The 22401-nt window shown below is 36.9% G+C and overlaps 1 protein-coding gene across 3 annotated transcripts in view; it reads right to left on the reverse strand.

Annotated features, from left to right (window-relative positions):
- Positions 1–22401, reverse strand: part of TDG (thymine DNA glycosylase) — a 41728-nt gene that overhangs the window by 8865 nt on the left and 10462 nt on the right. For 2 of the 3 annotated variants that reach the window (XM_053716969.1, XM_053716967.1), the window contains exons 3-7: positions 21904–22118; positions 21224–21293; positions 18854–18989; positions 3922–4004; positions 3726–3820 (exon numbers count right to left, since the gene is read on the reverse strand). In XM_053716969.1, the coding sequence (XP_053572944.1) occupies positions 3726–3820; positions 3922–4004; positions 18854–18989; positions 21224–21293; positions 21904–22118 (599 nt within the window). The remainder of the gene's footprint in view (positions 1–3725; positions 3821–3921; positions 4005–18853; positions 18990–21223; positions 21294–21903; positions 22119–22401) is intronic. The other variant, XM_053716968.1, reaches the window with a different exon arrangement.

Genomic DNA, 22401 nt, shown 5'->3' on the forward strand with positions numbered 1-22401 from the left:
CGTGATTTGTTGTCCGTGAAACACTTCACATACAGATACACTAATTGACTAAAGGACACAGAATTTTTATATATCATCTATGGTTATAGTGCTACATTGTAATATATAGAATAAATAAAAAAAGGCAAGAGAGAAAAGTTGACAGTGGCTCAGCACTCAAATGGGTATCCACAAGAAATCATACATTGGGGTATAGGAGAGATCACCAGGAATCAGTTAAAATGTAACTTTTACTATAATGAATTAATAAAATATTATGAAAAAAACATAAGTGCTATTATGTACAAAAGGTGATTTAATACTTAGTTTAAAAATGAATGAAATAAGGGTGCAGGCCTCCTCGGTATACCATAAAGCAAAAACTATATGAATAATAGAACTCAGCGACACAGCACAATGCCGACCAATACAAGGGGCTCACGGATTGCAAAAGGCACTATCTGAAAAAGAGGATTGACCTTGTTACAAAATATACTATTCTATGCAATGCTGGAGCCCTGGTGAGAAACGTGCTGTGTCACTGACCGGGAGGACAAGCCTCAAAACGATAGTGTTAATCAGCCGATATAGAGGAGAGAACTATAAGGAGGATGGCACAAGCACCCTAAACACGCATAATATATAGAATAACCTTGTAATGTGTATAGCTATATAGATAGTGTCTGATGATTGACACTACCATTATTATATTATGGTTGCATGCTGTAAAATGTGTCAGATACAAGATTATTTTTGAAATGACACTAATTATTTTTTTTACATTTATTTTTTCTTTGACACATTTATTCATTGTTCACATGATGGTTGATTAGATGCTACCTGCATTCATTTTATGTTTCTATTACACGTTTTGGCGCGATTTTTTGTGGATCGGGGTGTGGTTTACTGCCTATTTAAGTTTGTTTGTCACTGTTTGCATGGTCTGAGGAAAGGGGTTACTAACCCTGAAACATCACCGATATGAAATACATTTTGTGAATTCTGACTGAACTAATACAGTGAGTGCAGTTCCTCTTTTCAATGTTTAAGTATTTTTCTTGATCTGGCAACCTGGTTGATTACTATTTTTGCAGATACCTCTGGAAATATTTCCATTTAAATAGAGTGATGGCAAAAATGCTAACATTTTTCTGGTCTTTTGGGCAAGTTTTTGTCTGAAATGCCCAGTCTTTAACTGGTTAAAAGGGACGGTCTACACCAGAAAAATGTATTGTTAAAAAGATAAATACCTTTATTACCCATCCCGAGTTTTGCATAACCAACACTTATATTAATATACTTTTATCTCTGTGATTACCTTGTATCTAAGCCTTTACAGATTACCCCCTTATTTCAGTGCTATTTACAGACTTGCACTTTATCCAATTAGTGCTGCCTCATGAATAACTCCACGTAATGAGCACTGTTATCTATATGGCACACATGAATTAGTAGTGTCTTGTTGTAAAAAGCTATAAAAATGCTCTAAGATAAAAGGCAGTCTGTAGTGGATTAGAGACCGGCAGAAATTTAGAGGTTTAAAAGGTTATAAAGTATATTGCTATAAGAATGTTGGTTTTCCAAAGCTGGGAAATGGTAAATTTCTTATTTACTTCTGTTAGCCAATTTTTTTTTGTTCTCTTGGTATCTTTAGTTGAAAAAGCAGGAATTTAAGTGTACGAGCTGGCCCATCTTTTGTTCAGCACCTGGGTACAGCTTGTCGATTGGTGGCTAGATGTGCCCACCAATCAGCAAGCGCTATCCAGGGTCCTGAACCATAAATGGGCTGTCTCGTAAGCTTACATTACTGCTTTTCCAAATAAAGATACCAAGAGAACAAAGACAAAAATTGATAATAGGAGTAAATTAGAAAGTTGTATGCTCTATCTGAATCATGAAAGAAAAAAATTGGGTTCCGTATCCCTTTAAGCACTGAATTGCAAACAATCTACTGTGCATACAAAATAAAGGTTATAAAAGCATTGCAAAACAGTAACAATACACAAAATGTTCTACCCTTGAACGTATTCTCAATGTAAATTTTTAGCTGCTGGAGTGTATTAAAATTGTTGAAACATCCAACTATACAAAAAATGTCAGTACATAAGTATTGGCAACAGAAAAGCTATGTAAACAATAGACTTTAAAACAGTGCTTTCCAAACTGTGTGTCGTGACACATTAGTGTGTCGGCAGCAGTGTGTAGGTGTGTCCCTGCTTCAGCACAAATGTTTTTGAATTTCAAATTATTTTTAAATTTTATTTTGGTTTGACACGTGATTGATACCTAGTGGTTCACAGATCATCTTTACCTATTGGCGCAGCTTAGCGGGAACTGAAACTATTGCCATTGGCGGCACATTGGCTCCTGACTGCACATGTAGTCTCCTCAATCAGCTCATGACTGCATGTGTAGTCAGTGAGTGGGACAGCAGTGTGTTTGCAGCGTGGGCACTAGTCAGTCGGACTCACAGAGCTCTGAGGGCAACAGCTTTAACACTGAGCTGAAGTCAGAAGTCAAAGTGTTTTTATTTTTTTGCAGCTAGCGCCCAGTAGTGCATTGCTGCTCCTGCTCTTGATATATGGATAGGAAGTGGAAGCTTAAAAATGCTTGATGATGAAATGCAAGTGTCCTTATCTAATATTCCACCAAATATTCAGAAACTGTGTTCATCCCATCAACCTCATACATCCCATTAAAATAGTAAGTAGCTATTGGTGTTATTAAACTTTGTTTAATTCTTGCACATACTGTTACTTGTAAATACATTTCGTTATTATATAATTTATGTAATTGTCCGTATCTCTTAAAATAAATTAGTTTAACCTCCTGTTTGCTTGTACAACTGAATTACTGTGTCGTAAAATGATGTAGGTCTAAAAAGTGTGTCACCAACATGAAAAGTTTGGAAAGCTCTGCTTTAAAACAAATCAACCTCCCAGTGGCAGAGAGAGGCCAGCCCTTTGTAAAGGGCATACCCAAATCAGGTTTAAATACATTTTCCCTTTAAAAACCCTAGTGAGTATATTTATCTTCTCTCCCTTGATTGTAACCAGTTAGGGCTAGCTGTAAATGAGTTTGTGCACAGCTTGGAGCTATCAAAGTCTAGTATTTAGTGGATCAGGCAATTTGCATCATACTAAAGAATACAACGTTTCACCCCCAGACCCTCTAGGGATTGTGGAGCCTGCACAGCAAAAGCAAGTTAAATAAATAATGTATAGAGCTTTATTTTCATTCATTCATTAATGGAGTGGATTCAATTTTCAGATTAAAGGGACACTAAACCCAATTTTTTTGTTTCATGATTTAGCTAGAGAATACAATTTTAAACAACTTTCAAATTTACATCTATTATCTAATTTGATTCATTTTTTAGATATCCTTTGTTGAAGAAAGAGCAATGCACATGGGCAGCCAATCAGCAGCTACAGAGCCTATCTAGATATGCTTCTCAGCAAAGAATATCAAGAGAATGAAGCAAATTAGAAAATAGAAGTAAATTAGAAAGTTGTTTAAAACTGCATGTCCTTTCTAAATCATGAAAGAAAAAAATGTGGGCTTCATGTCCCTTTAATGCACCTTTAAATTAGCGCATGTACATTATTATCAGGGACTGAAGCATTTACAATGCTTTTCAGCCTCCCTTACAACCATGCAAAAGGAAAGGAGCAGAGATTTTTTAAAACAATCAACACCACAGTCATTTTGGTTTAGCATTTAATGTAGGTATTACATTCACTTACTGTGTCTGATTCAGGGATCCTGTGTGGCTGGATTCCAAATTCAAATTTTTTTATCTTTACTCCAAATACTTCTTTGCTAAAAATTTCATATATACCTGGTGGGAATAAAAAAAACAAAACAACAACAACTTCATGTATTTGGTGGTGTTCTTGATAGTTAATTAACAACAAGAGCGGATTAGAAGAGTAGACTTACATTTTCCATTAAACACAGCTATGCGAGGTTTGTATTTCTGTAGCTTTTGTAAAAGAATTCTGCCTCCTTCCCGAAACTCCTTGCTGAATTTGAGGGGGGGAGAAAGAAAAGAAATTGAAGCTGCAATAATAGTAAATATGGAACAAAAATACAAAGTTGTGTTTTTCTCTTGCACAGAAAATCTTAACAGCATAAATATACACATGTGGTATACAGCTATATCATTTGCTACAGTTAAAGCTTACGTAAATGGATACTGTGTATACAAAAAAACAAAGGGTGATATATATATTATTAAAACAACAAACTAGCATTTTACCATATATATGTCTTAAACATTTTGCAGCTAAAGTTGTTAAAGGGACACTAAAACACAAATTGTAAACTACATGATTATAAACCTTCATATATAAGAATGATTTTGCAATGAAAACTGCAGATCTATTTTGTCAAATGAGTATATTGTTTTATGTTTTTTCTTTTCACCGATTTCCCTGTCCCCAGAACAAAAAGAACCCCTGCTAACCAATCCCAAACTAATATTCACATATAGCACAAACTCTGTTATAGCACTGATTCAACTTAAAGGGACACTGAACCCAAATTTATTCTTTCGTGATTCCGATACAGCATGCAATTTTAAGCAACTTTCTAATTAACTCCTATTATCAATTTTTCTTCATTCTATTGGTATCTTTATTTGAAAAGCAAGAATGTAAGTTTAGATGCCGGCCCATTTTTGGTGAACAACCTGGGTTGTTCTTGCTGATTGGTGGCTAAATTCACTCACCAATAAACAAGTGCTGTCCAGGGTCTGAACCAATTAATGGCTGGCTCCTTAGAGGTCTTTTTTAGAGATAAAAGAGATAAAAGATAGCAAGAGAACGCAGAAAAATTGATAATAGGAGTAAATTAGAAAGTTGCATGCTCTGACTCACAAAAGAAAAAAAATTTTGGGTTCAGCGTTACTATTGCAAAGAATGATTTGTCAATCATGATTGTTGATGCAAAACTGATAATCCACCGTTTAAAAGCATGTGACACCAACAAAGCTTAGAGAGGTAGGGAAAAGTAAAGTAAATTGCCTTAAAGTATTAACCCAAGCCTCCCTGGGATAAAGTAAAACATATTTTATGCCAATTTAAGCTTAGTAAGTCATGTTTCTGAATCACGAAAGAAAGAATTTGGGTTCAGTGTCCCTTTAAATGGTCTTTCTAAAGATATCATTATTTTCATCATATTTTATCATTTACTATAAAAAAATTCATAAAATATGATGAAAAAAAATTGAACACCACACTTTTTCTAACTTTGACCCCCAAAATCTATTACACATCTACAACCACCAAGAAATTTTGTCCTGAGTTTAGAAATACCCAATGTTTACATGGTTCTTTGCAAGTTATAGGGCAATAAGTACAAGTAGCACTTTGCTATTTCCAAACCATTTTTTTTTCTTCAAAATTAGCAATAGTTACATTGGAACACTGATATCTGTCAGGAATCGCTGAATAACCCTTCACATGTATGTATTTTTTTAAAAGAGACAACCTAAGGTATTAAACTTGGGGTATTTTGTTTATTTTCATGCAACCATTTTACCACCAATCTATGCCAAGTTTGGAGAGAAAAAAAAGTTTGTTTTTTTTTTTTACAAAATAGCAATTTAAGAATACAGGTGGCCCTCGGGTTACTCCAGTTCAATTTGCGCCATTTCAGAATAACAACCTTTTTTTTTTCAGTCATGTGCAGTAATTAAAATAGCCAGTAGGTGGAGCTGTCCGCTTGTTTTAGAGCAAAGTTATGCAACTTAAGAGGTCTGAAACTGATCTGTGTACACAGAACAGACATTAGCTATTGAGCAGCCACTTCCCTATTATCTTTCTGTCCAGCTGCTTGAGGTGAAGGTGCCTAACTGCCTATTTATCACTGCAGATTGAAATGCATAGAATAGGTGCAGACCCAATATTATCTAACATGCTAACAATGCAGAGAACTGTTTTTTTTGTTTGGAGGACTTCCGGTGGGCGGAGCGCTGGGGGCAGGAGAGTGCGCTCGCAAGGGCTCCTGAGACACGGAGCTAAAGGAAAAGCAGACGCCCAAATAAGTTACCTCTTTGGCGGGAGACCACCAGATCCCGCTCTAGGAGGACAAGAGAGAAGCCGGAAGCTGACTGACAGCCACAGCCTAGGTCGGATGGCGCTGGCCCAGACACACACGGCTCTACCCGGCAACTGTTCATGCCGCAGCACAGTGGGGATCCCCCGCTGGGAATGACCGCATAGTGGCAAGTGGCAGAAATCGTTGGCCTCAAAGGAAAATAGAGGCGTAGTGAAGACCGGCAGCATTTTACAATCCCGCAATCACTGAATATCCTAACAGAGCCCCACGACAGTTGTGAGGTATCACGCCTGGAGGGGAGCACTGGGACCAGACGGGGAAGGAGACCGGTAACACACTGAGTGCCGCGGCAATCACTGCACATGTTCCAAGCCGCAAGTATAAACTTTAATGTTATAACTGTCTGATTTTTGCCGTGTGTGTCCATGGCGAAGAAACTCTCTTTCCCTCTTTCTCTCCAGAGGACGATTCAGTTTTAAAGCAGAGCTGAACTTTTCTACTTTTTTTATTTATTTATTTTTTGCGGGGCCGCCGTGCCTAAAAATTGTTTATCACATTCCTCTTCACAGTTTGAATGGGCATTGGATAGGCCCTCTGAGGAAGGCTGGCTTATTTGCAATAGGTGCCTATTGATGGGACACTATAACTATGTACTATAACTATGTAAAGAGCAAACAAGGTGCTGAAAATTTAAAAAAGGTTTAAGTAAGAAAAGAGAGTAAAAGAGGTCCTAAAAGGGAATTTGGGTCAGAATCATTACACGGTGCTTGTGAAATTATAGAAAGGAAAAAAGAAAAGAAGAAAAAATCACTTCAGATTGGTCCTTAACATCAATATCTGTTTTATATAGACTGGGCACTGGCGACTGTATTCTTAAACGGTGTACTTGATATTCATCGGTAAATTGGCCCTGGAAAGCACTCTTGTTAACTTTCAGAAGCAAGTTTTTCAACGGGCATTTTGTTATAAAATCCCAAAAAACACCGTTTATTCTCTTGCTCAGTATTTGGCAAGTGGTAACCAAAGAGGACTGTTTGAATGCTGACCTGGTTTGTAGTGCACTGCACAAAATCTACGCAGCTATAGTTGGTAGAAGTTATAAATACTATGTCTGTGTTTTAAAAAACATCCCTATGCTAAAGTGTTGCAAACTTATGTTTAACAGATAGTATAGACTAGTTTACAACAAAAGGTGTCATAGATTGTATTGTAGTGCAAAGACACATTGTGAAATTCTGAGAAAGCTTAAATATGAACATGTGATAATCCGCATAAAAATTTGTTCTGTAGAGTCTGTAGAGTTCATTAGGCATCTTTGTGCCAAACGTTCTAGGAGACAACTCATCGTCAAATAGATAGTATAGATTTGATGACAACATAAATGGTCTAAGATTGTATTGAAGGGTGATGATTTACTGCGAAATTCTGAGAATCCTTCAATAGGGTCAGGTGTTAGACCCTTTAAAAAAGCATCCAAGCTTGTCTCGTTAGCTGAGGCTTGCTGAGTTAAAGAAAGTATATTTTTGTTTACCGCATAGGTTGGCTTCTAAGAAGCTATCTTAAAATTTAGTGTAGCTTAATTACATAGGAAGTGCTGCTAGATACATATAAAGCCTGTTAGGCACATTGTTTTTAAGATCAAAGCACTTTCTGTATATAAAGCTATAATAAGTTTGTTCAGTTGGATTCAAATAGGGTTTACGGGAGGACAGACTTCAGTATATCTATATAGGTCTACTGTGTAAGCGATCTAAATTGTACAAAAAACCTGTAAAAGGCTGATTTTTAATATCTGGTGGTAGTAAGGTGGGGGGTGTCCTACATCAATAGATCAGTAACTAAAGTCCCTTTAAAAGTATAAACACACGAGAGGCTTATAGCAACTCTTTAACTATAGAACAGATAGTGTGTCTTGATAAACTTCATAAGGAGATTTATTTAGAACTAGACACTGTGCACACACTTCAGAACTTATGGAGAAATATATTACAAATGTTAAAAACAAATCCCCAGCTATGCCTTTAAAAAGGGATAGAAGACAAAAAACTCCACAAGAGAACACACAAGAGGCCAATCCTAGAAGCCCAGATAGTAATGTAGAAAAACAGCTTACAACAAACCAATTGGAAGAGTTGATCTTGCCACAATTTGAAGTAATAAAACACGAGATCTTTGAGCTGTCAAATCAAATAAGACAATTTTCAATTAGAATCACTGAGGTAGAGTCAAGAATATCTAATATTGAGGACAGAAATGGTAAGCAGGAAGTAACCTTAGAGAGTCACACAGACGAAATTAAGATACTAAAAGCAAAAATAGAAGATCTGGAAGACAGATCTAGACGCAGTAATGTGCAGGTAATTGGATTACCAGAATCTAAAGAGTATGAGGATCTCATTACATTTAGTTCATATACATTACCAAAGATATTGGGCATTCAAATAGATAATGGCAGCATGCAGGTAGAACGTGCACACAGGGTTGGCACCATTAGACAGCAAAAGGATGGTAGTGTGCGCCCTAGAATGGTCCTCATAAAATATCTAAATTTTCAGGACAAAGTGAAAGTAATGCAGCACTATAGAAAAGCCCAGACTATTATGATAAACACAAAACAGATTCTCCTTTTCCAAGATTTCTCAATGGTGACATCTGCAAAGAGAAGGGCAATGTCGCCATTCTGCACGGGACTGATCAGGGCCGGGTTAAAGGCAACTATGAGGTACCCTGCTAAAATAACGGTCTTGGGCATGAATGGCACCATTGCACTAAACTCAGTTGAGGAAGCTAAAGAGTTTTGTCTCGAGAGTTTGAGTTAATGTGGCTAAGAGGGGCATAAAACACGTAGAGGGCATGATGGCAGTAACTGGCTTAGTTCTGGGGGGATGGGGGGGAGGACGGGTTGAGAGAGATATATATAATTTTTTATTTTTTTTTCTTCTCTCCTTTTGTTGTCGTGTATATAGAGATAATGAGTCAATTGTTTAAATGGTTAGTTCATTAAAATTAATTTCATGGAATGTGGGTGGAATAACCTCCCCTATTAAACGAAAAAATATCCTTAAAGCGGCAAAAAAACATAAGCCTGATATTATTTTCTTTCAAGAACTACATTTAAAAAAGGGAGAAATTGAGAAATTAAAAGTTAATTGGATTTCTAAAATAATCGCAACCCCCTGCGAAAAACGTAAACGGGGTGTAGCGATCTTGTTGGGTAGAGAGTTCACATATACTATTGTTAAACAAGAGTTAGATGCTGAAGGAAGATATATCTTGCTTCAAATAAAAATAGATGATACTATATGGACTCTTTGTAACATATATGCGCCAAATAAGCTGGAAGTTAAATTCTGGGAGAATCTGAGCAAGATATTACTACCATATCTAGGCCAGAATCTTATATTGGCGGGTGATATGAATAACACACTGTGCCCTGACATAGATCGATTTAAACTCCGCAGGAAGGCGGCAAATTATAGAGAGGCGAAATTTTTTCGCAATTTCACCAGCACCATCAAGGTGCGGGATGTTTGGCGGATACAACACCCGGATACACGCACATATACCTGCGAGTCTATAACCCATAAAAACTTTTCTCGCATAGATATGTTTTTGCTGGAAGAACAAATCATGAAACATAAAATAGAAACGCAGATCGCAGACATAATCATATCGGATCATGCAATTGTTAGCATAAACATAATCTTGAGCAGCCCCCCTAAAAAAGCAGTCAATAGTTTTCGGTTCCCAGGATATATGTCTAACAATGTACATTTTTGTAATTGGCTGAAGCAAAGATGGAAAGAGTATTTAATCCAAAATGCGGAATATGTAGATAAATCGGAGATACTTTGGGAGGCGGGAAAAGCGGTAATCCGTGGCGAGATTAAAGCTTACATGGTCAAGAGGGACAGGAAGATTAGGGCTAGGGAGACTCAACTGTCGAACCAAGTAAGAAATAAGTATACAAATTATCTAAGGGAACCTAGTAATGAAACTTGGGTTAAATATATAGAAGCACGTACAGAAAGGGAACATTATCTAAAAAAAAAACTGGGCACAGGATGAATTAAAAATAAGGGCATTATTTCAGGGATATCAGGGTGTTTCTGCCAAGCATCTTGCTAAGCTGGTGAAGTTCAGGAAAAAATCAAATCAAATTTTGGCCATTAAAAGAGGAGAGAAAGTCCATACCGATGCAGCGGAAATCAGGGCGACATTTTATGATTATTATCGAAAATTATATGCCAGGGAGGAAGTGAATGCTAGACTTAAAGAACAATTTTGGCTGGGGTTGAATACTCCAAAAATTCCACAGGAAGCTCTGCAGATGATTAATGCTCCTATTACTGAAACTGAAGTATTAAACAAAATAAAAAGGTCCAAATCTGGAAAGGCCCCTGGGCCGGATGGCTTATCAGCAGAATTTTACAAAATCGCATCTGAGGAGATTATTGCCACACTAACAAAATTATTTAATCACTATTTTCTAAAGAATGGCAGGATTTCAACTTATTTCGCCGATTCGGTTGTCACACTAATACATAAAAAAGGGAAAGATCCGGAAAATGTATCTTCATATCGCCCTATCTCTCTCTTAAATCAAGACTACAAAATCTTAATGTCATTGATTGCAGAAAGGTTAAAAAAATCAATCACTGAAATTATACATCCGGACCAGGCCGGATTTATTCCGGGCAGAAATTCTGTTCGCAATATGCGTAGAGTACTTACCACAGTGGATTATCTATATCAGGTTGCTCAGGACGTCGAGAGCTACCGTGGGTCGCATAAGGGAACTGATGTTGCAGTAGTCACTGTAGATGCTGAAAAAGCATTTGATTCAATAATCTGGGACCATTTATTTACTTCTCTGGAAACATTTGGTTTCTCCGGCGCCCTGACCGACCTGATTAGATCGATTTATAATAAGCCAAAATCCCAATTACTCATAAATGGGGAACTATCCCAAAGCATTTTTTTAGAAAGAGGCACTCGCCAGGGTTGTCCTCTATCGCCTTTACTTTTTGACATTGCACTAGAACCATTAGCCATCTATATCAGGAATACACTTCCTCCGGTTAGGCTCGGCAAGCAAAAAGTCTTAATTTCTCTGTACGCTGATGATCTTTTAATTTTTCTAGGTCATACCAAAAGTAGTATTCCCCGCTTTATGGAGATTATAAATTTATTTAGTTCATTTTCAGGTTACAAAATTAATCCCAGGAAATCTGAATAGCTAGTCCTATCTTTAATAAGCCAGAGTATTTCAGAGGTTTTTAAGGAGGTACAGAGTATCAGTTATCTTGGGATCAAAATCAGTAGAAATCCTAAGGACTGGTATCAGCTTAACTATAAAGATCTATTTGAGAATATACAACATGACATAGGAAAATGGAACATTTATTATTTATCTTTATCAGCCAGAATAATGGTGAATAAAACTATTATATTTCCAAAGCTTCTCTTTCTATTACAGAATCTGCCTCTTTTTATTCAGAATAAAGATATACTTAGGTATAACAGAGCATGCTCTACCTTTATATGGGGGGGAAAAAAAAGACCACGAATATCTCTCAGAAAGTTAACCCAAGAAAAACAATTTGGGGGGCTTTCGTTCCCCAATATAAGGTATTACAATCTTGCTTCTCTTGTCAAATTTGGTATTGACAGGCTGAGTAAGGTGGACTATGTTACCTATTACGAGCAGGAAGCGGAGCTAGTTAAACCATTTGATCTTCAAGCTATTCTTCATCTTCCTTATAGGCAATTACCTAGTATTGTAAGTAGAATGGTAACAATGGCAAATATTGTTCTAGGTTGGCAAAAATATTGTAAGTTGTTGGGGCAGGAGTTTCAGATTTCCAATTTCCTCCCGATTATGGGCAACCCAGGTTTCTCACCAGGCTATAATAATAAAGTGTTCCATGAATGGAAAGCACAGGGACTGTCATACTTATCACAATTGAGAGAACCACATTCGGGCATAATAAAATCTTATGGAAACCTGACCAGGGAATATAAACTGTCTCCCAAACATTTTTATGCCTTCTTACAAGTTCGCCATCTAATAGATGACTACATAAAACGGTTTGGCCAGGATTGGTCTCATTCAATCACCGACCCTGGATTAGTATTATATAAAGCCGGAATTAGATCCATAACAATCTGGTATCGATATATCATGAAATGCGAGGGAGCTGAGCATTTAAATCAGATTAAAAGGAAATACACATCATATTTTCCGGACATACAAAATAAAGATATATCAGATAGTCTTGTAAGGACTATGGAAGCATCAGACAGAGTTAATTTACGAGAGACACAATATAAGCTCCTAAACAATTTTTATTTAACCCCAGCCAGAATTGCTAGGTGGTCTACACAACAGAGTATATGTCCAAAATGCCATAATCCAAACGCAGATTTGATACTGTTTTTGGAACTGTCCGAAAATTGCACAATATTGGAGGAAAATACAGCATTGGACAAATAGAAATGTGTCGACCAAGATTGAATTAAATGCTACACATATTATTTTTTTTTTACACCCTGCCCAGACTCAGAGTGATAGACAGTTTATTAACTTAACGATTTTGCTAGCTAGGAATTTAATATGTAAAGGCTGGAAACAGAAAAATTCTCCTTCTATAAAAGAATTTCAGAACCAAATGAGATCGCAGATTATTTTAGAGCAAATAGGACTGAAAAAAGAGGCAGAGAAACAAATAGGGTTATTCTTTAAGAAATGGAAAAATTACATATATAGGTTACCGTTACCATTACAACAGCAGATTATAGCCCCATTCCAAGACACTCTCCCCTTTTTGAACATGATAGTATCGGGGGCTCTCCCTTTGAACTGGGCGAGATCCAGATAAAAACTCAAAGTTAGTGAGAAGGGGGAGGGGAATAGTAGGTAGAAGAATTTAATTATTTTTTTATTCTCTCTCTCCCGCTCTCTCTCTCCCTTCCCTCCTGGGTTGGATGGGCTGTGTTCATGATTAGGAGTTAGGAATTAAACTTTGCCAGAATATAATCTCAAGTAAATAATTCTTTTTTTTTGTTTTTCTTTCTCCTGTTAGCAGGATAAGCAATGTAGGATTTTGGAGCTTTCATTGTTCGTATATTTTGTGACATTTCTTCGATGAAGGATGTACTGGACAGGATATTTCAATGTATATGATTCTGTATATATAGTTTCAAGAAAATGTTCAGACTGTATGGATTTCCTTATTTTTCTTTTTTATGTATATTATGTTTGAAATCATTATGTGTATGACTCTGTTCCACATTCTCTTAAAAATAATAAAATAAACAGATATTTAAAAAAAAAAAAAAAAAAAACAATGCAGAGAACTGATTGCAGAAAAATGCAAGTAAAATATGTTTTTGTTCATTAAACTTAGTTTGATGATGATGATGCAGTCTGTTGTGTAATTATTTTATTAGGTGCTGTTAGCAAATGTTTTTGTTCATTAAACTTAGTTTGATGATACAGTCTGTTGTGTAATTATTTAAATAGGTGCGGTTAGCAAATGTATCATTATCAAACTAAGTTTAATGAACAAAAACATTTGCTAACCGCACCTATTTAAATAAATCACACAACAGACTGTATCATCAAACTAAGTTTAATGAACAAAAACAATCTATATTATTAGGTTTATAATGCTGTTTGAAATTAAGACTAAATGCTAAAGCTTTAAAAATAATATATTAGGTGTTACTTATGTCAGTTTTGAGAGGGGCCTGGAACCCAACTCCCTCACTTCCCATTGACTTACATTATAAACTGGGTTTCAATTAACAACGGTTTCGATTTACAACCATTACTCCTGGAACCTAACCCCGGCGTAAACCGAGGGCTACCTGTATATGTACTGAGAACGCTAAGGGTTACTGCCAAAGAACACCTCAATATGTGTTCAGCAACATCTCCTGAGTACAGTGATACCACCCATGTATAGGTGTGTCAGGTTATCTGGGGGCTAAAAGGCCTTATTGTTAAGGGGTGCATTCCATTTTTCCAACTTGGAATTTTCACATCTGTCATCATTCACCAATTTCCTATTTGGGACATTTTTGAAGCCGGCCAATGTAATTTACCCCCATCAAACAATATATTTTTGAAAAGTAGAAACCCTAGGCTATTTGAAAAGCTAGTATTTTAACACTTTACATGCACTAATTTAACCACCAGTCTTTGTCAAACTTTTGAGTAGTCATTTGTTTGTGTTATTTTTCACACACATTGTACTTTAGGCATGGATTCTCAGTTCCTGTTATGTGTTACTGCCAAAGAACACACCAATATGTGTTCAGCAACATCTCTGATGTTAGAGGGGTGCAACATCTTGGTTTGTTGGGGGGGTGCAATGTCAAACTTCCTACATGTGTGATTTTTTTTTCACATTTAACATATCTTTGCCCATCTTTTTTTGGGGGGCCTTTTAACATACCCCAATTTATTTGCTTGCCATGAATGTGCATATATTTGAAAAGTTTACTCCCCAATGTATTGTATATAGAGTGTTTTGATGCCTTTGATGCAACTGTTTTAGCCTAAAAATTGGAGAAAGTATGTGGTGGTAATTTTTTATTTTTACACACACACACAATTTTTTTACTGTGATTTAGGAGAGCTTGTTGTATGTTATTGCATGAAAACACTCCAGGTTGTTTTCTGCAAGACCTCCTGAGTACACCCATCCCCCCCCCCCCCCCCCATGCATAGGTTTGACAGGGGTTTTGGTAATATACAGCACCAATTTTAGAAAGTAGAAAAAAAATAGAACACTGAAATGTAAAAATCTGGCACAGTAAAAGTAAAAACAAACTCAGTAACAGTAAACGTAACCAAACTTCCCCCCCCCCAAAAAAAAACACACTACGGAAAATGTAAACTTTTTTTTTATCAGTGTGTGATACCGCTTGAAGCAGTCCCCAATGCAGAGTCCAGGCTGTCCAGGGCAATCAGAACAGTAAAAAGGTGGTTTCCTTTCTCTGCCCCCTCTTGATACAGACTCTGCCTTTTTCTGAGGTTTCTGCTTTGCCGCAGAGGGGGGGGGGGTTATAAAAAAAATTAAATAAATAATAATAATTTGGGTAGTAGCCCCAACTCTGCTCTCTCCCATCCCCGCCCGGGGAACAGGTGCATCTTGGTACAAAACCCCTGAAATGATCTGGAGCTGAAACTGTAAAAAAAGTCAGTTTCATTTCAGGGCTTGCTTTTTTTGAACAAAAAAGTGTTGTGGGTTGCAATCTGCATTAAGTAAATTGCAACCTTTTTGTACCAGGCCGTTGTCTTCCGCATAATTAGGTAGGGCTGCAGCAGCTGATCTGCTAGATCAACCCCACCCATATTCCGGTTATTAGCCTTGATGCATACTGGCTTCATTGTGCTCTCAGCTCTGCCACGTACAGAGACCTCCACAGTCCTCTCTGTGTGGATGGTGGTAAGAAGGTATACATCCTTGTCTCTGTACTTAACTGCCAACAGCTCCTCTTGGCACAGAATGGAGGTCTCCCCCCTTTGTAGCAGGCTGCGTGCAAGTTGTCCTGAGAAACCTGCGCGGTTCTTTCTAATTGTACCGCAAGCTACTGTATCAAAACAATACAGTAGCTTGAACAAAAAGACAGTTGCATAAAAGTATCAGGTCCCAGACTATCTTGCCAGTGGTTCCCATAGGTTCTGGGCAACCTGGAGGGTCAAGGTGGATATCCTTTCCCTCGTACACTCGAAAGGCCTGAGTATACCCAGACTCGCTCTCACAGAGCTTACACACTAGGGCTAAGTGATATGGGTGAAAAAAAAAAAAAAAAATGATAACACCTTAATTTTTCATGAAAAAAAAAAAAAAAAAAAAAAAATGTATTTAAAACTACAGAATATTTACTGCTTGAATATACTGCTTAAATCCCAGCCTTCCCTTATACTTCATCAGGGATTCATCCACGCATATATTCCTTCCAGGTGTATAAGCCTCTGCAAACCTGTCAGTAAAGTGGGTAATCAGGGGGCGGATTTTATACAGCCTGTCAAACTGGGGATACTCCCTAGGGGGGCACAGGCTGTTGTCGCTGAAGTGCATGGAAAGTAAAATCATTTCATACCTCTTCCTCGACATACACTGGGAGAAAATGGGGCTACTGCTCCAGTAGGAGCGGATGGATTGTTTCTTTATGATGGCCATCAGCATAGTTAATGCCCAGAATTTTTTAAATTCTGGCACATTGATGGGGGCCCATTTCTGCTTTGCCAAAAAAGTGTCAGGCTTTGCAGCACGGAACTGATGGGCATATAAATTAGTTTGGACGACAATGTTCCCTAATACATCATTGCCCAGAAACACCTCCATAAACTGTTGGGGGCTAAATCCTGCCACATCCACATTGAAGCCAGGATTTGCAGTGAAGGGTGGGATATCTTGCCTCTAGTGATGAGGCGTTACCCACTCTTTAGCACCAATGCCAGCTGGAGCAACACATCTCCTCCTGGCAGAGGGGCTAGCAGCCACAGATACATCACTATAAGTTGAGACTGTATCTAATGATGTATCTGAGCATATGGCAGGGTCAAAATTGGGGTCTGAGTCAGACAGAGGCATCTGACGCAAGGATGGCATACGCCTCCTCAGCACTAAGTTCTCTGTGACATGATTTATTTTTTTCTGACAGAGGAAAAAAATTAAAAATTCAACACAAAATTTAAATTTACTAAATGGCTCCGAAAATAAATTAACCCCTAAAAAAATGCACAGAGCGCAAGTGATTTATAGTGATCACTGGCAAGCTAGGGGTTAATGGCTCTGAAAAGGGCCTTTGGGTCTCACGTTTCTACAAAAAGTAATTAAAACTAGCTAAATGGCTCTAAAAAGAGCATTTAGGTCTCACAAAAAAAAAATCACTCAATTTTTTAAAAAAAATTAACCCCTAAAAAAAAATGCAGAGAGCGCAAAAAAAGTGATGCTGTGCCAGTGATTTATAGTGATCACTGGCTAGCTAGGAGTTAATGGCTCTGAAAAGAAACTTTAGGTTTCACAATTTTTAACAAATATATTAGCAAAATCTCTCTCTCACAAAAATGCAAGTGAGGAGAGGGAGGGAGGGAGATCCACACTGGTCAGAGTCAATATTTACTAATATTGACATGATCAGACAAATGGGATATTTTATTATTAAAGTGAAGGTCAATTTTGATGAATTAGTGCCCGATTTTTAATAATCCTATTAAAAACAAGAGCACTTTAATTCATCAAAATTGACATTTCACTCTTTTTCTTCAAAAACTTACTTTTTCATTCCGGTAGCCGCTCGAGCGATTCCCACGGCCGTTGGAAGCCTCTGCAGACGTCAGAAATTACGAACCCGGCTTCCTCCAATCACGGCGTTGCATCAGGCCAAGATTCCCCCGGGGGAATCTTGGCCTGATGCAACGTTGTGATTGGAGGAAGCCGGATTCATCATTTTGGACCCGCAAAGACGGCTTGCGACGGGCGGAGGAAGTACTGGAGCGGCTGCCAGGATTAAAAGGTACGTTTTTGAAGAAAACGAGTGAAATGTCAATTTTGATGAATTAAAGTGCCCTTGTTTTTAATAGGATTATTAAAAACCGGGCACTAATTCAACAAAATTGACCTTCGCTTTAATAATAAAATATCCCATTTGTCTGATCATGTCAATATTGACTCTGACAAGTGTGGCTCTCCCTCCCTCTCCTCACTTGCATCAAAATTGCCCTTCACTTTAAAAATTTAATTATAGGGGCAAGCTCAGATTGGATGAGCCTAGTCTGCCCCTATGATGAGGCAGATTAGGGACACCCCCAGAAGCCCCACGATCCATTGGGCATCACCATCTTTGAGGCAACATGGGGGAGGGGGACTATTTTATTTAAAAAAAAATTGTTTGTGAAACAACTGAGCGCTGGTACCTTTTCTTGAATAATATATATATATATATATATATATATATATATATATATATATATATATATATATATATATATATATTTATTTTTTTTCTTTACTTATTGTATTTTAACAGAGTGCCTCTACCCACCAAGGCACTCGGCACACTGTCAGAGCATCAGAAGCCTGCCCGATGGCTTCTGATGCTCTGCTTGACTGTCAGGCTCCACGTGGCGGGAAAAGTGATTGTTCCATGGGAGCGATCAAAACGGAGCCCGGCAGTCAGGAACAGTATTGCTGTTTGAGCGGCTGGAAGCGATGTCGATCGCTTCCAGCAATCAGATTACCCGAGGACGTGTCAGGCACATCCTTGGTCCTTAACTGACACTTTTTGTAGGACGTGCCCGACACGTCCTCGGTCGCCAAGGGATTAAAGAGACATGAAACCACACATTTTCCTTCATGATTCAGATAGAGCAAACAATTTCACACAACTTTCCATTTTACTTCTGTTATTAAATGTGCTTCATTCTCTTGGTATCCCTTGTAGAAAGAGCATCAATACACTACTGGATGCTTACCGAACAATAACAAGAGGCATATATGTGCAGCCACCAATCAGCAGCTAGCTCCCAGCAATGCCCTGATGCTTCTGAGCCTACTTAGGTTTACTCTTCAACAAAGCATACCAGGAGTACAAAGTACATTAGATAACAGAAGTAAATTGGAAAGTTGATTAAAATTGCATGTTCTATTTGAATCATCAGTTTTAATTTTGACTTTAGTGTCCAATTAAGCTATATAATTATACATTGCATTTAGGTTTACTTAAAAATAAAACACCTATTGCAGTTCTATTTTAATAGCATTTTCTAGCACTTTAATATAAATCTACATACCTAGATAGGTCCTTGCTGCCTGGTGTTGTTCTCTCCACCATGTTCGTGAAGCCAATGCCATATTTTTCTGGAAGTGCGTGGTCATCCATGTGGTTGAGCTGCTGGTCGCTCAGTCCAGAGAGGAAGAGACACTTCCCTATAGGGAAAATAGCTTATGAGGCCCCAGCTGTTCTGTTTTTTCCTTTTCTTGCACATAAGACAATGTGTTTCATGTGCTCTTTAAACATAGTAACAGATTTTGACGGCATACAAGAACCATAGGCCCAACAAGTCTGCCCAAAATTTCCTCTGTGTTTACTTTGGCGTGACGAGCTTGCTGTGCATGCCCCATCATTGTTTACAAGGAAACCATAAAGTTGTGGAAGCATGCGTCTATACTTTCTATAGGAGTGGGTGGTAAGACTTATGGGCTGTAGATGATAAAAAGCTGCTGGGGAAGGTAGGGTAAGAGATAGTATATGGGGGGGGGGGGGGTTAATAATTTTAGGATATGCTTCAATACACAGATCTAGTGACACATTTAAAATACAAGCATTTAACCCATTAGTCTTGCAATATATTCAAATGTGAAAATGTTTTGAATACATTAATGCCTTTTCTTTTGCCTTATTTGGAGGTGCTGATTCAGACATTACTGTAGCAGACTAGCCACAGTGATTTTGTTAGCAAAATTGTTTACAACACAAATATAAAATGTGTGTCCAAAATGATATACTGAACTATACTATCCTGCAAAAAGCCTAACAATACTATATATTAAAGTGTTCTACAAATCCTAGGAACCACAGCTCCTGTTTGTATATAGACTATAGAAAAATACAAACGGTTGTACATAAAAAAAAAAAAAAAAAAAAAATATGTAACTCTTGCTAATTCCTAAAGTGGAAATAAGTTTTTAAAAAAAAAAAAAAAAAAAATTTTTATATCTGACATTAAAATTTAAACTTTCCATGGTATTTCTGAAATATATTTTCCCTTACCCTAGTAATCTAGCAACTGTAATTATACCATTAAACAGAATATTTTAGATGGCATTCTTATTAATATTGAATGGTTTAGATAGGTGTATGGAGTTCTCACCTGTCAGCACCAAATAAGTCTGCATTTTTGTTCTAAGATAACAAATGAGACTACATCCTTTAAATATTTATTCAGCTGCATGCTAAAAAGTATTTATATAATTACTTGAGATAATATATACCAAAAAAGAAAAAAAATGCAAGCATATGACTGGTATTATTACCAAAAATACATAAGCTGTAGGTATATTTAGATTTAAAAATAGCTTAAAGGGACAGTCTACCTTAGAATTGTTATAGTTTTAAAAGATAGATAATCCCTTTATTACCCATTCCCCAGTTTTGCATAACAAACACTGTTATATTAATACACTTTTTACCTCTGTGATTACCTTGTATCTAGGAACCTTCTTCCAGCCCCCTGATCACATGACTGACTTTTTATTATCTATTGTCTTAAATTTAGCATTGCTTTGTGCTAAATCTTAAATAAGCCCCTGTGCCTGAACACAGTTTTATCTCTATAGCCCACGTGTACTTTCTGTCTCTTTGTGTTGAAAAGAGATTTAAAAAGCATGTGATAAGAGGCAGCCCTCAAAGGCTTAGAAATTAGCATATGAGCCTACCTATGTTTAGTTTAAACTAAGAATACCAAGAGAAAAAAGCAAATTTGATGATAAAAGTAAATTGGAAAGTTGATTAAAATTAAAAGTCCTATCTGAATAATGAAAGTTTAATTTATACTAGACTGTCCCTTTAAAGTGAATGTCAACTTTCACGAATGAAAGCCCTGTTTTTTTTTTTTTAAACTATTAAAAACAGGGGCACTTTCATTCATGAAAGTTTACACTGAAGCCATTCTTTTAAAATACTTACCTTTTATTCCTAGCAAGCGTGGAACACCAGAGCAACGATTCCCCCGTTTCCAGGTCATCTCTTCTTACGTCAGAAATGACGAATCCGGCTTCCTCCAATAACGGCTTACCCCCAGAGCAAACATTGCCTGAGGCCACGCCGTGATTGGAGGAAGCCGGATTCGTCATTTCTGACGTAAGAAGAGACGTCCTGGGGGGGAGGAATCGCTGTGTTCCACGCTTGCTAGGAATAAAAGATGAGCATTTTAAAAAAACGGCTTCAATGTAAACTTAAATGAATTAAAGTGTCCCTGTTTTTAATATTTTAAAAAACAGGACTTTCATTCATGAAAGTTGACATTCACTTTAAAGAAATCCAAAATGTGCATAAATTATAACCAAAAAATCCTCTGATGTAGGTGCTTTTTGCTAATTTATATTTTTTACGGTGTCATAATTCCATAAATATAGAGGAACTACAATAAATCCAAACTCACAAAAGTGGTTTCCTGGCCCGGGGTAATGATGACCTTTGTAAGCTGCCATAAGCCCAGGGTTGATTCCAATCTGCGAAATAGAATGCTTGTGAATATGCATAGCCTTTTTCAAAAATAAATCTGCTCATATGCAATACATATAAATATCAAATTATATACGATTATACATTCAGTGGCTTAGTCCAACACAGCAGCTACACTGATCTCTTGATAAATAAGTTAAAGCTAAACCAAAGAGATGATATATGTGTGTGGTCTCATAATGCACAACATGCAAATGTATCTTACAGTGATAAATCAATGATTTCCTAACCTAGAGCAGTTAGGTGGCATGAACTAGAACACACAAGCAGTAGACATGAAGTTAAGAAAAATAAAAAGCATGCTACTACAACAATCTGAAAAAAAAACACAAACATACACAGAATATAAAATATTATTGGAGGACAAAAACACACTATCTATATATATATATATATATATATATATATATATATATATATATATATATATATATATATATATATATATATATTACACTAAGAGGCTTAGTCCTCAATTATGTTTTTAATGTGCATCTTTTGCCACTTTTGTTATTTCAAATTAGTGTAATATTAGGATTAGTTTAAATGCACCTCCAGTATACTCTGTTTTCTTCTCGTTTGGCAAGTTATACTTACAATTACTATGTCCAGGTTAAAAGTCAGAATGTCTGGTAAAGTCTTGGTCATAAGCTCTGCTTCAGTAACACCATTGAATCGGTCTACTTTCCTTTTGACTTTAAAAGTATCAGTGATCTTTTCCTGTTTCCCTTTTGGAGTTTTTTTGGCAGATGGTTTCTTCGGCTTTGGCTCAGCTTTCTCTCTCTTCCGCTTTCCCTTTGGAGGCTCTTCTGCTAAAGGAATAAATATAAAATGCCTTAGATAAAATTCAGTAAAGATGTAACAATTTCTATAAATGCATACAGAAAGAACAAAATCAGTTTTACAGAGGAAACAGAATTAAAAAGGCAATTATAGTCAAAACATTACATGATACAATTCGTTAGAGCATGCCATTTTAAGACTATCAACCCTACAGTAGAAATACTGCTGGGGACTCATTTCCCTGCCAAACGCGATCATATTAAAAATAAATAAATAAATCATTTTAAAAAAATTGTTAACTTATTCACAAAC

This window comes from Bombina bombina, chromosome 6 (assembly GCF_027579735.1).
Source record: "Bombina bombina isolate aBomBom1 chromosome 6, aBomBom1.pri, whole genome shotgun sequence".
NCBI classification, from domain to species: Eukaryota; Metazoa; Chordata; class Amphibia; order Anura; family Bombinatoridae; genus Bombina; species Bombina bombina.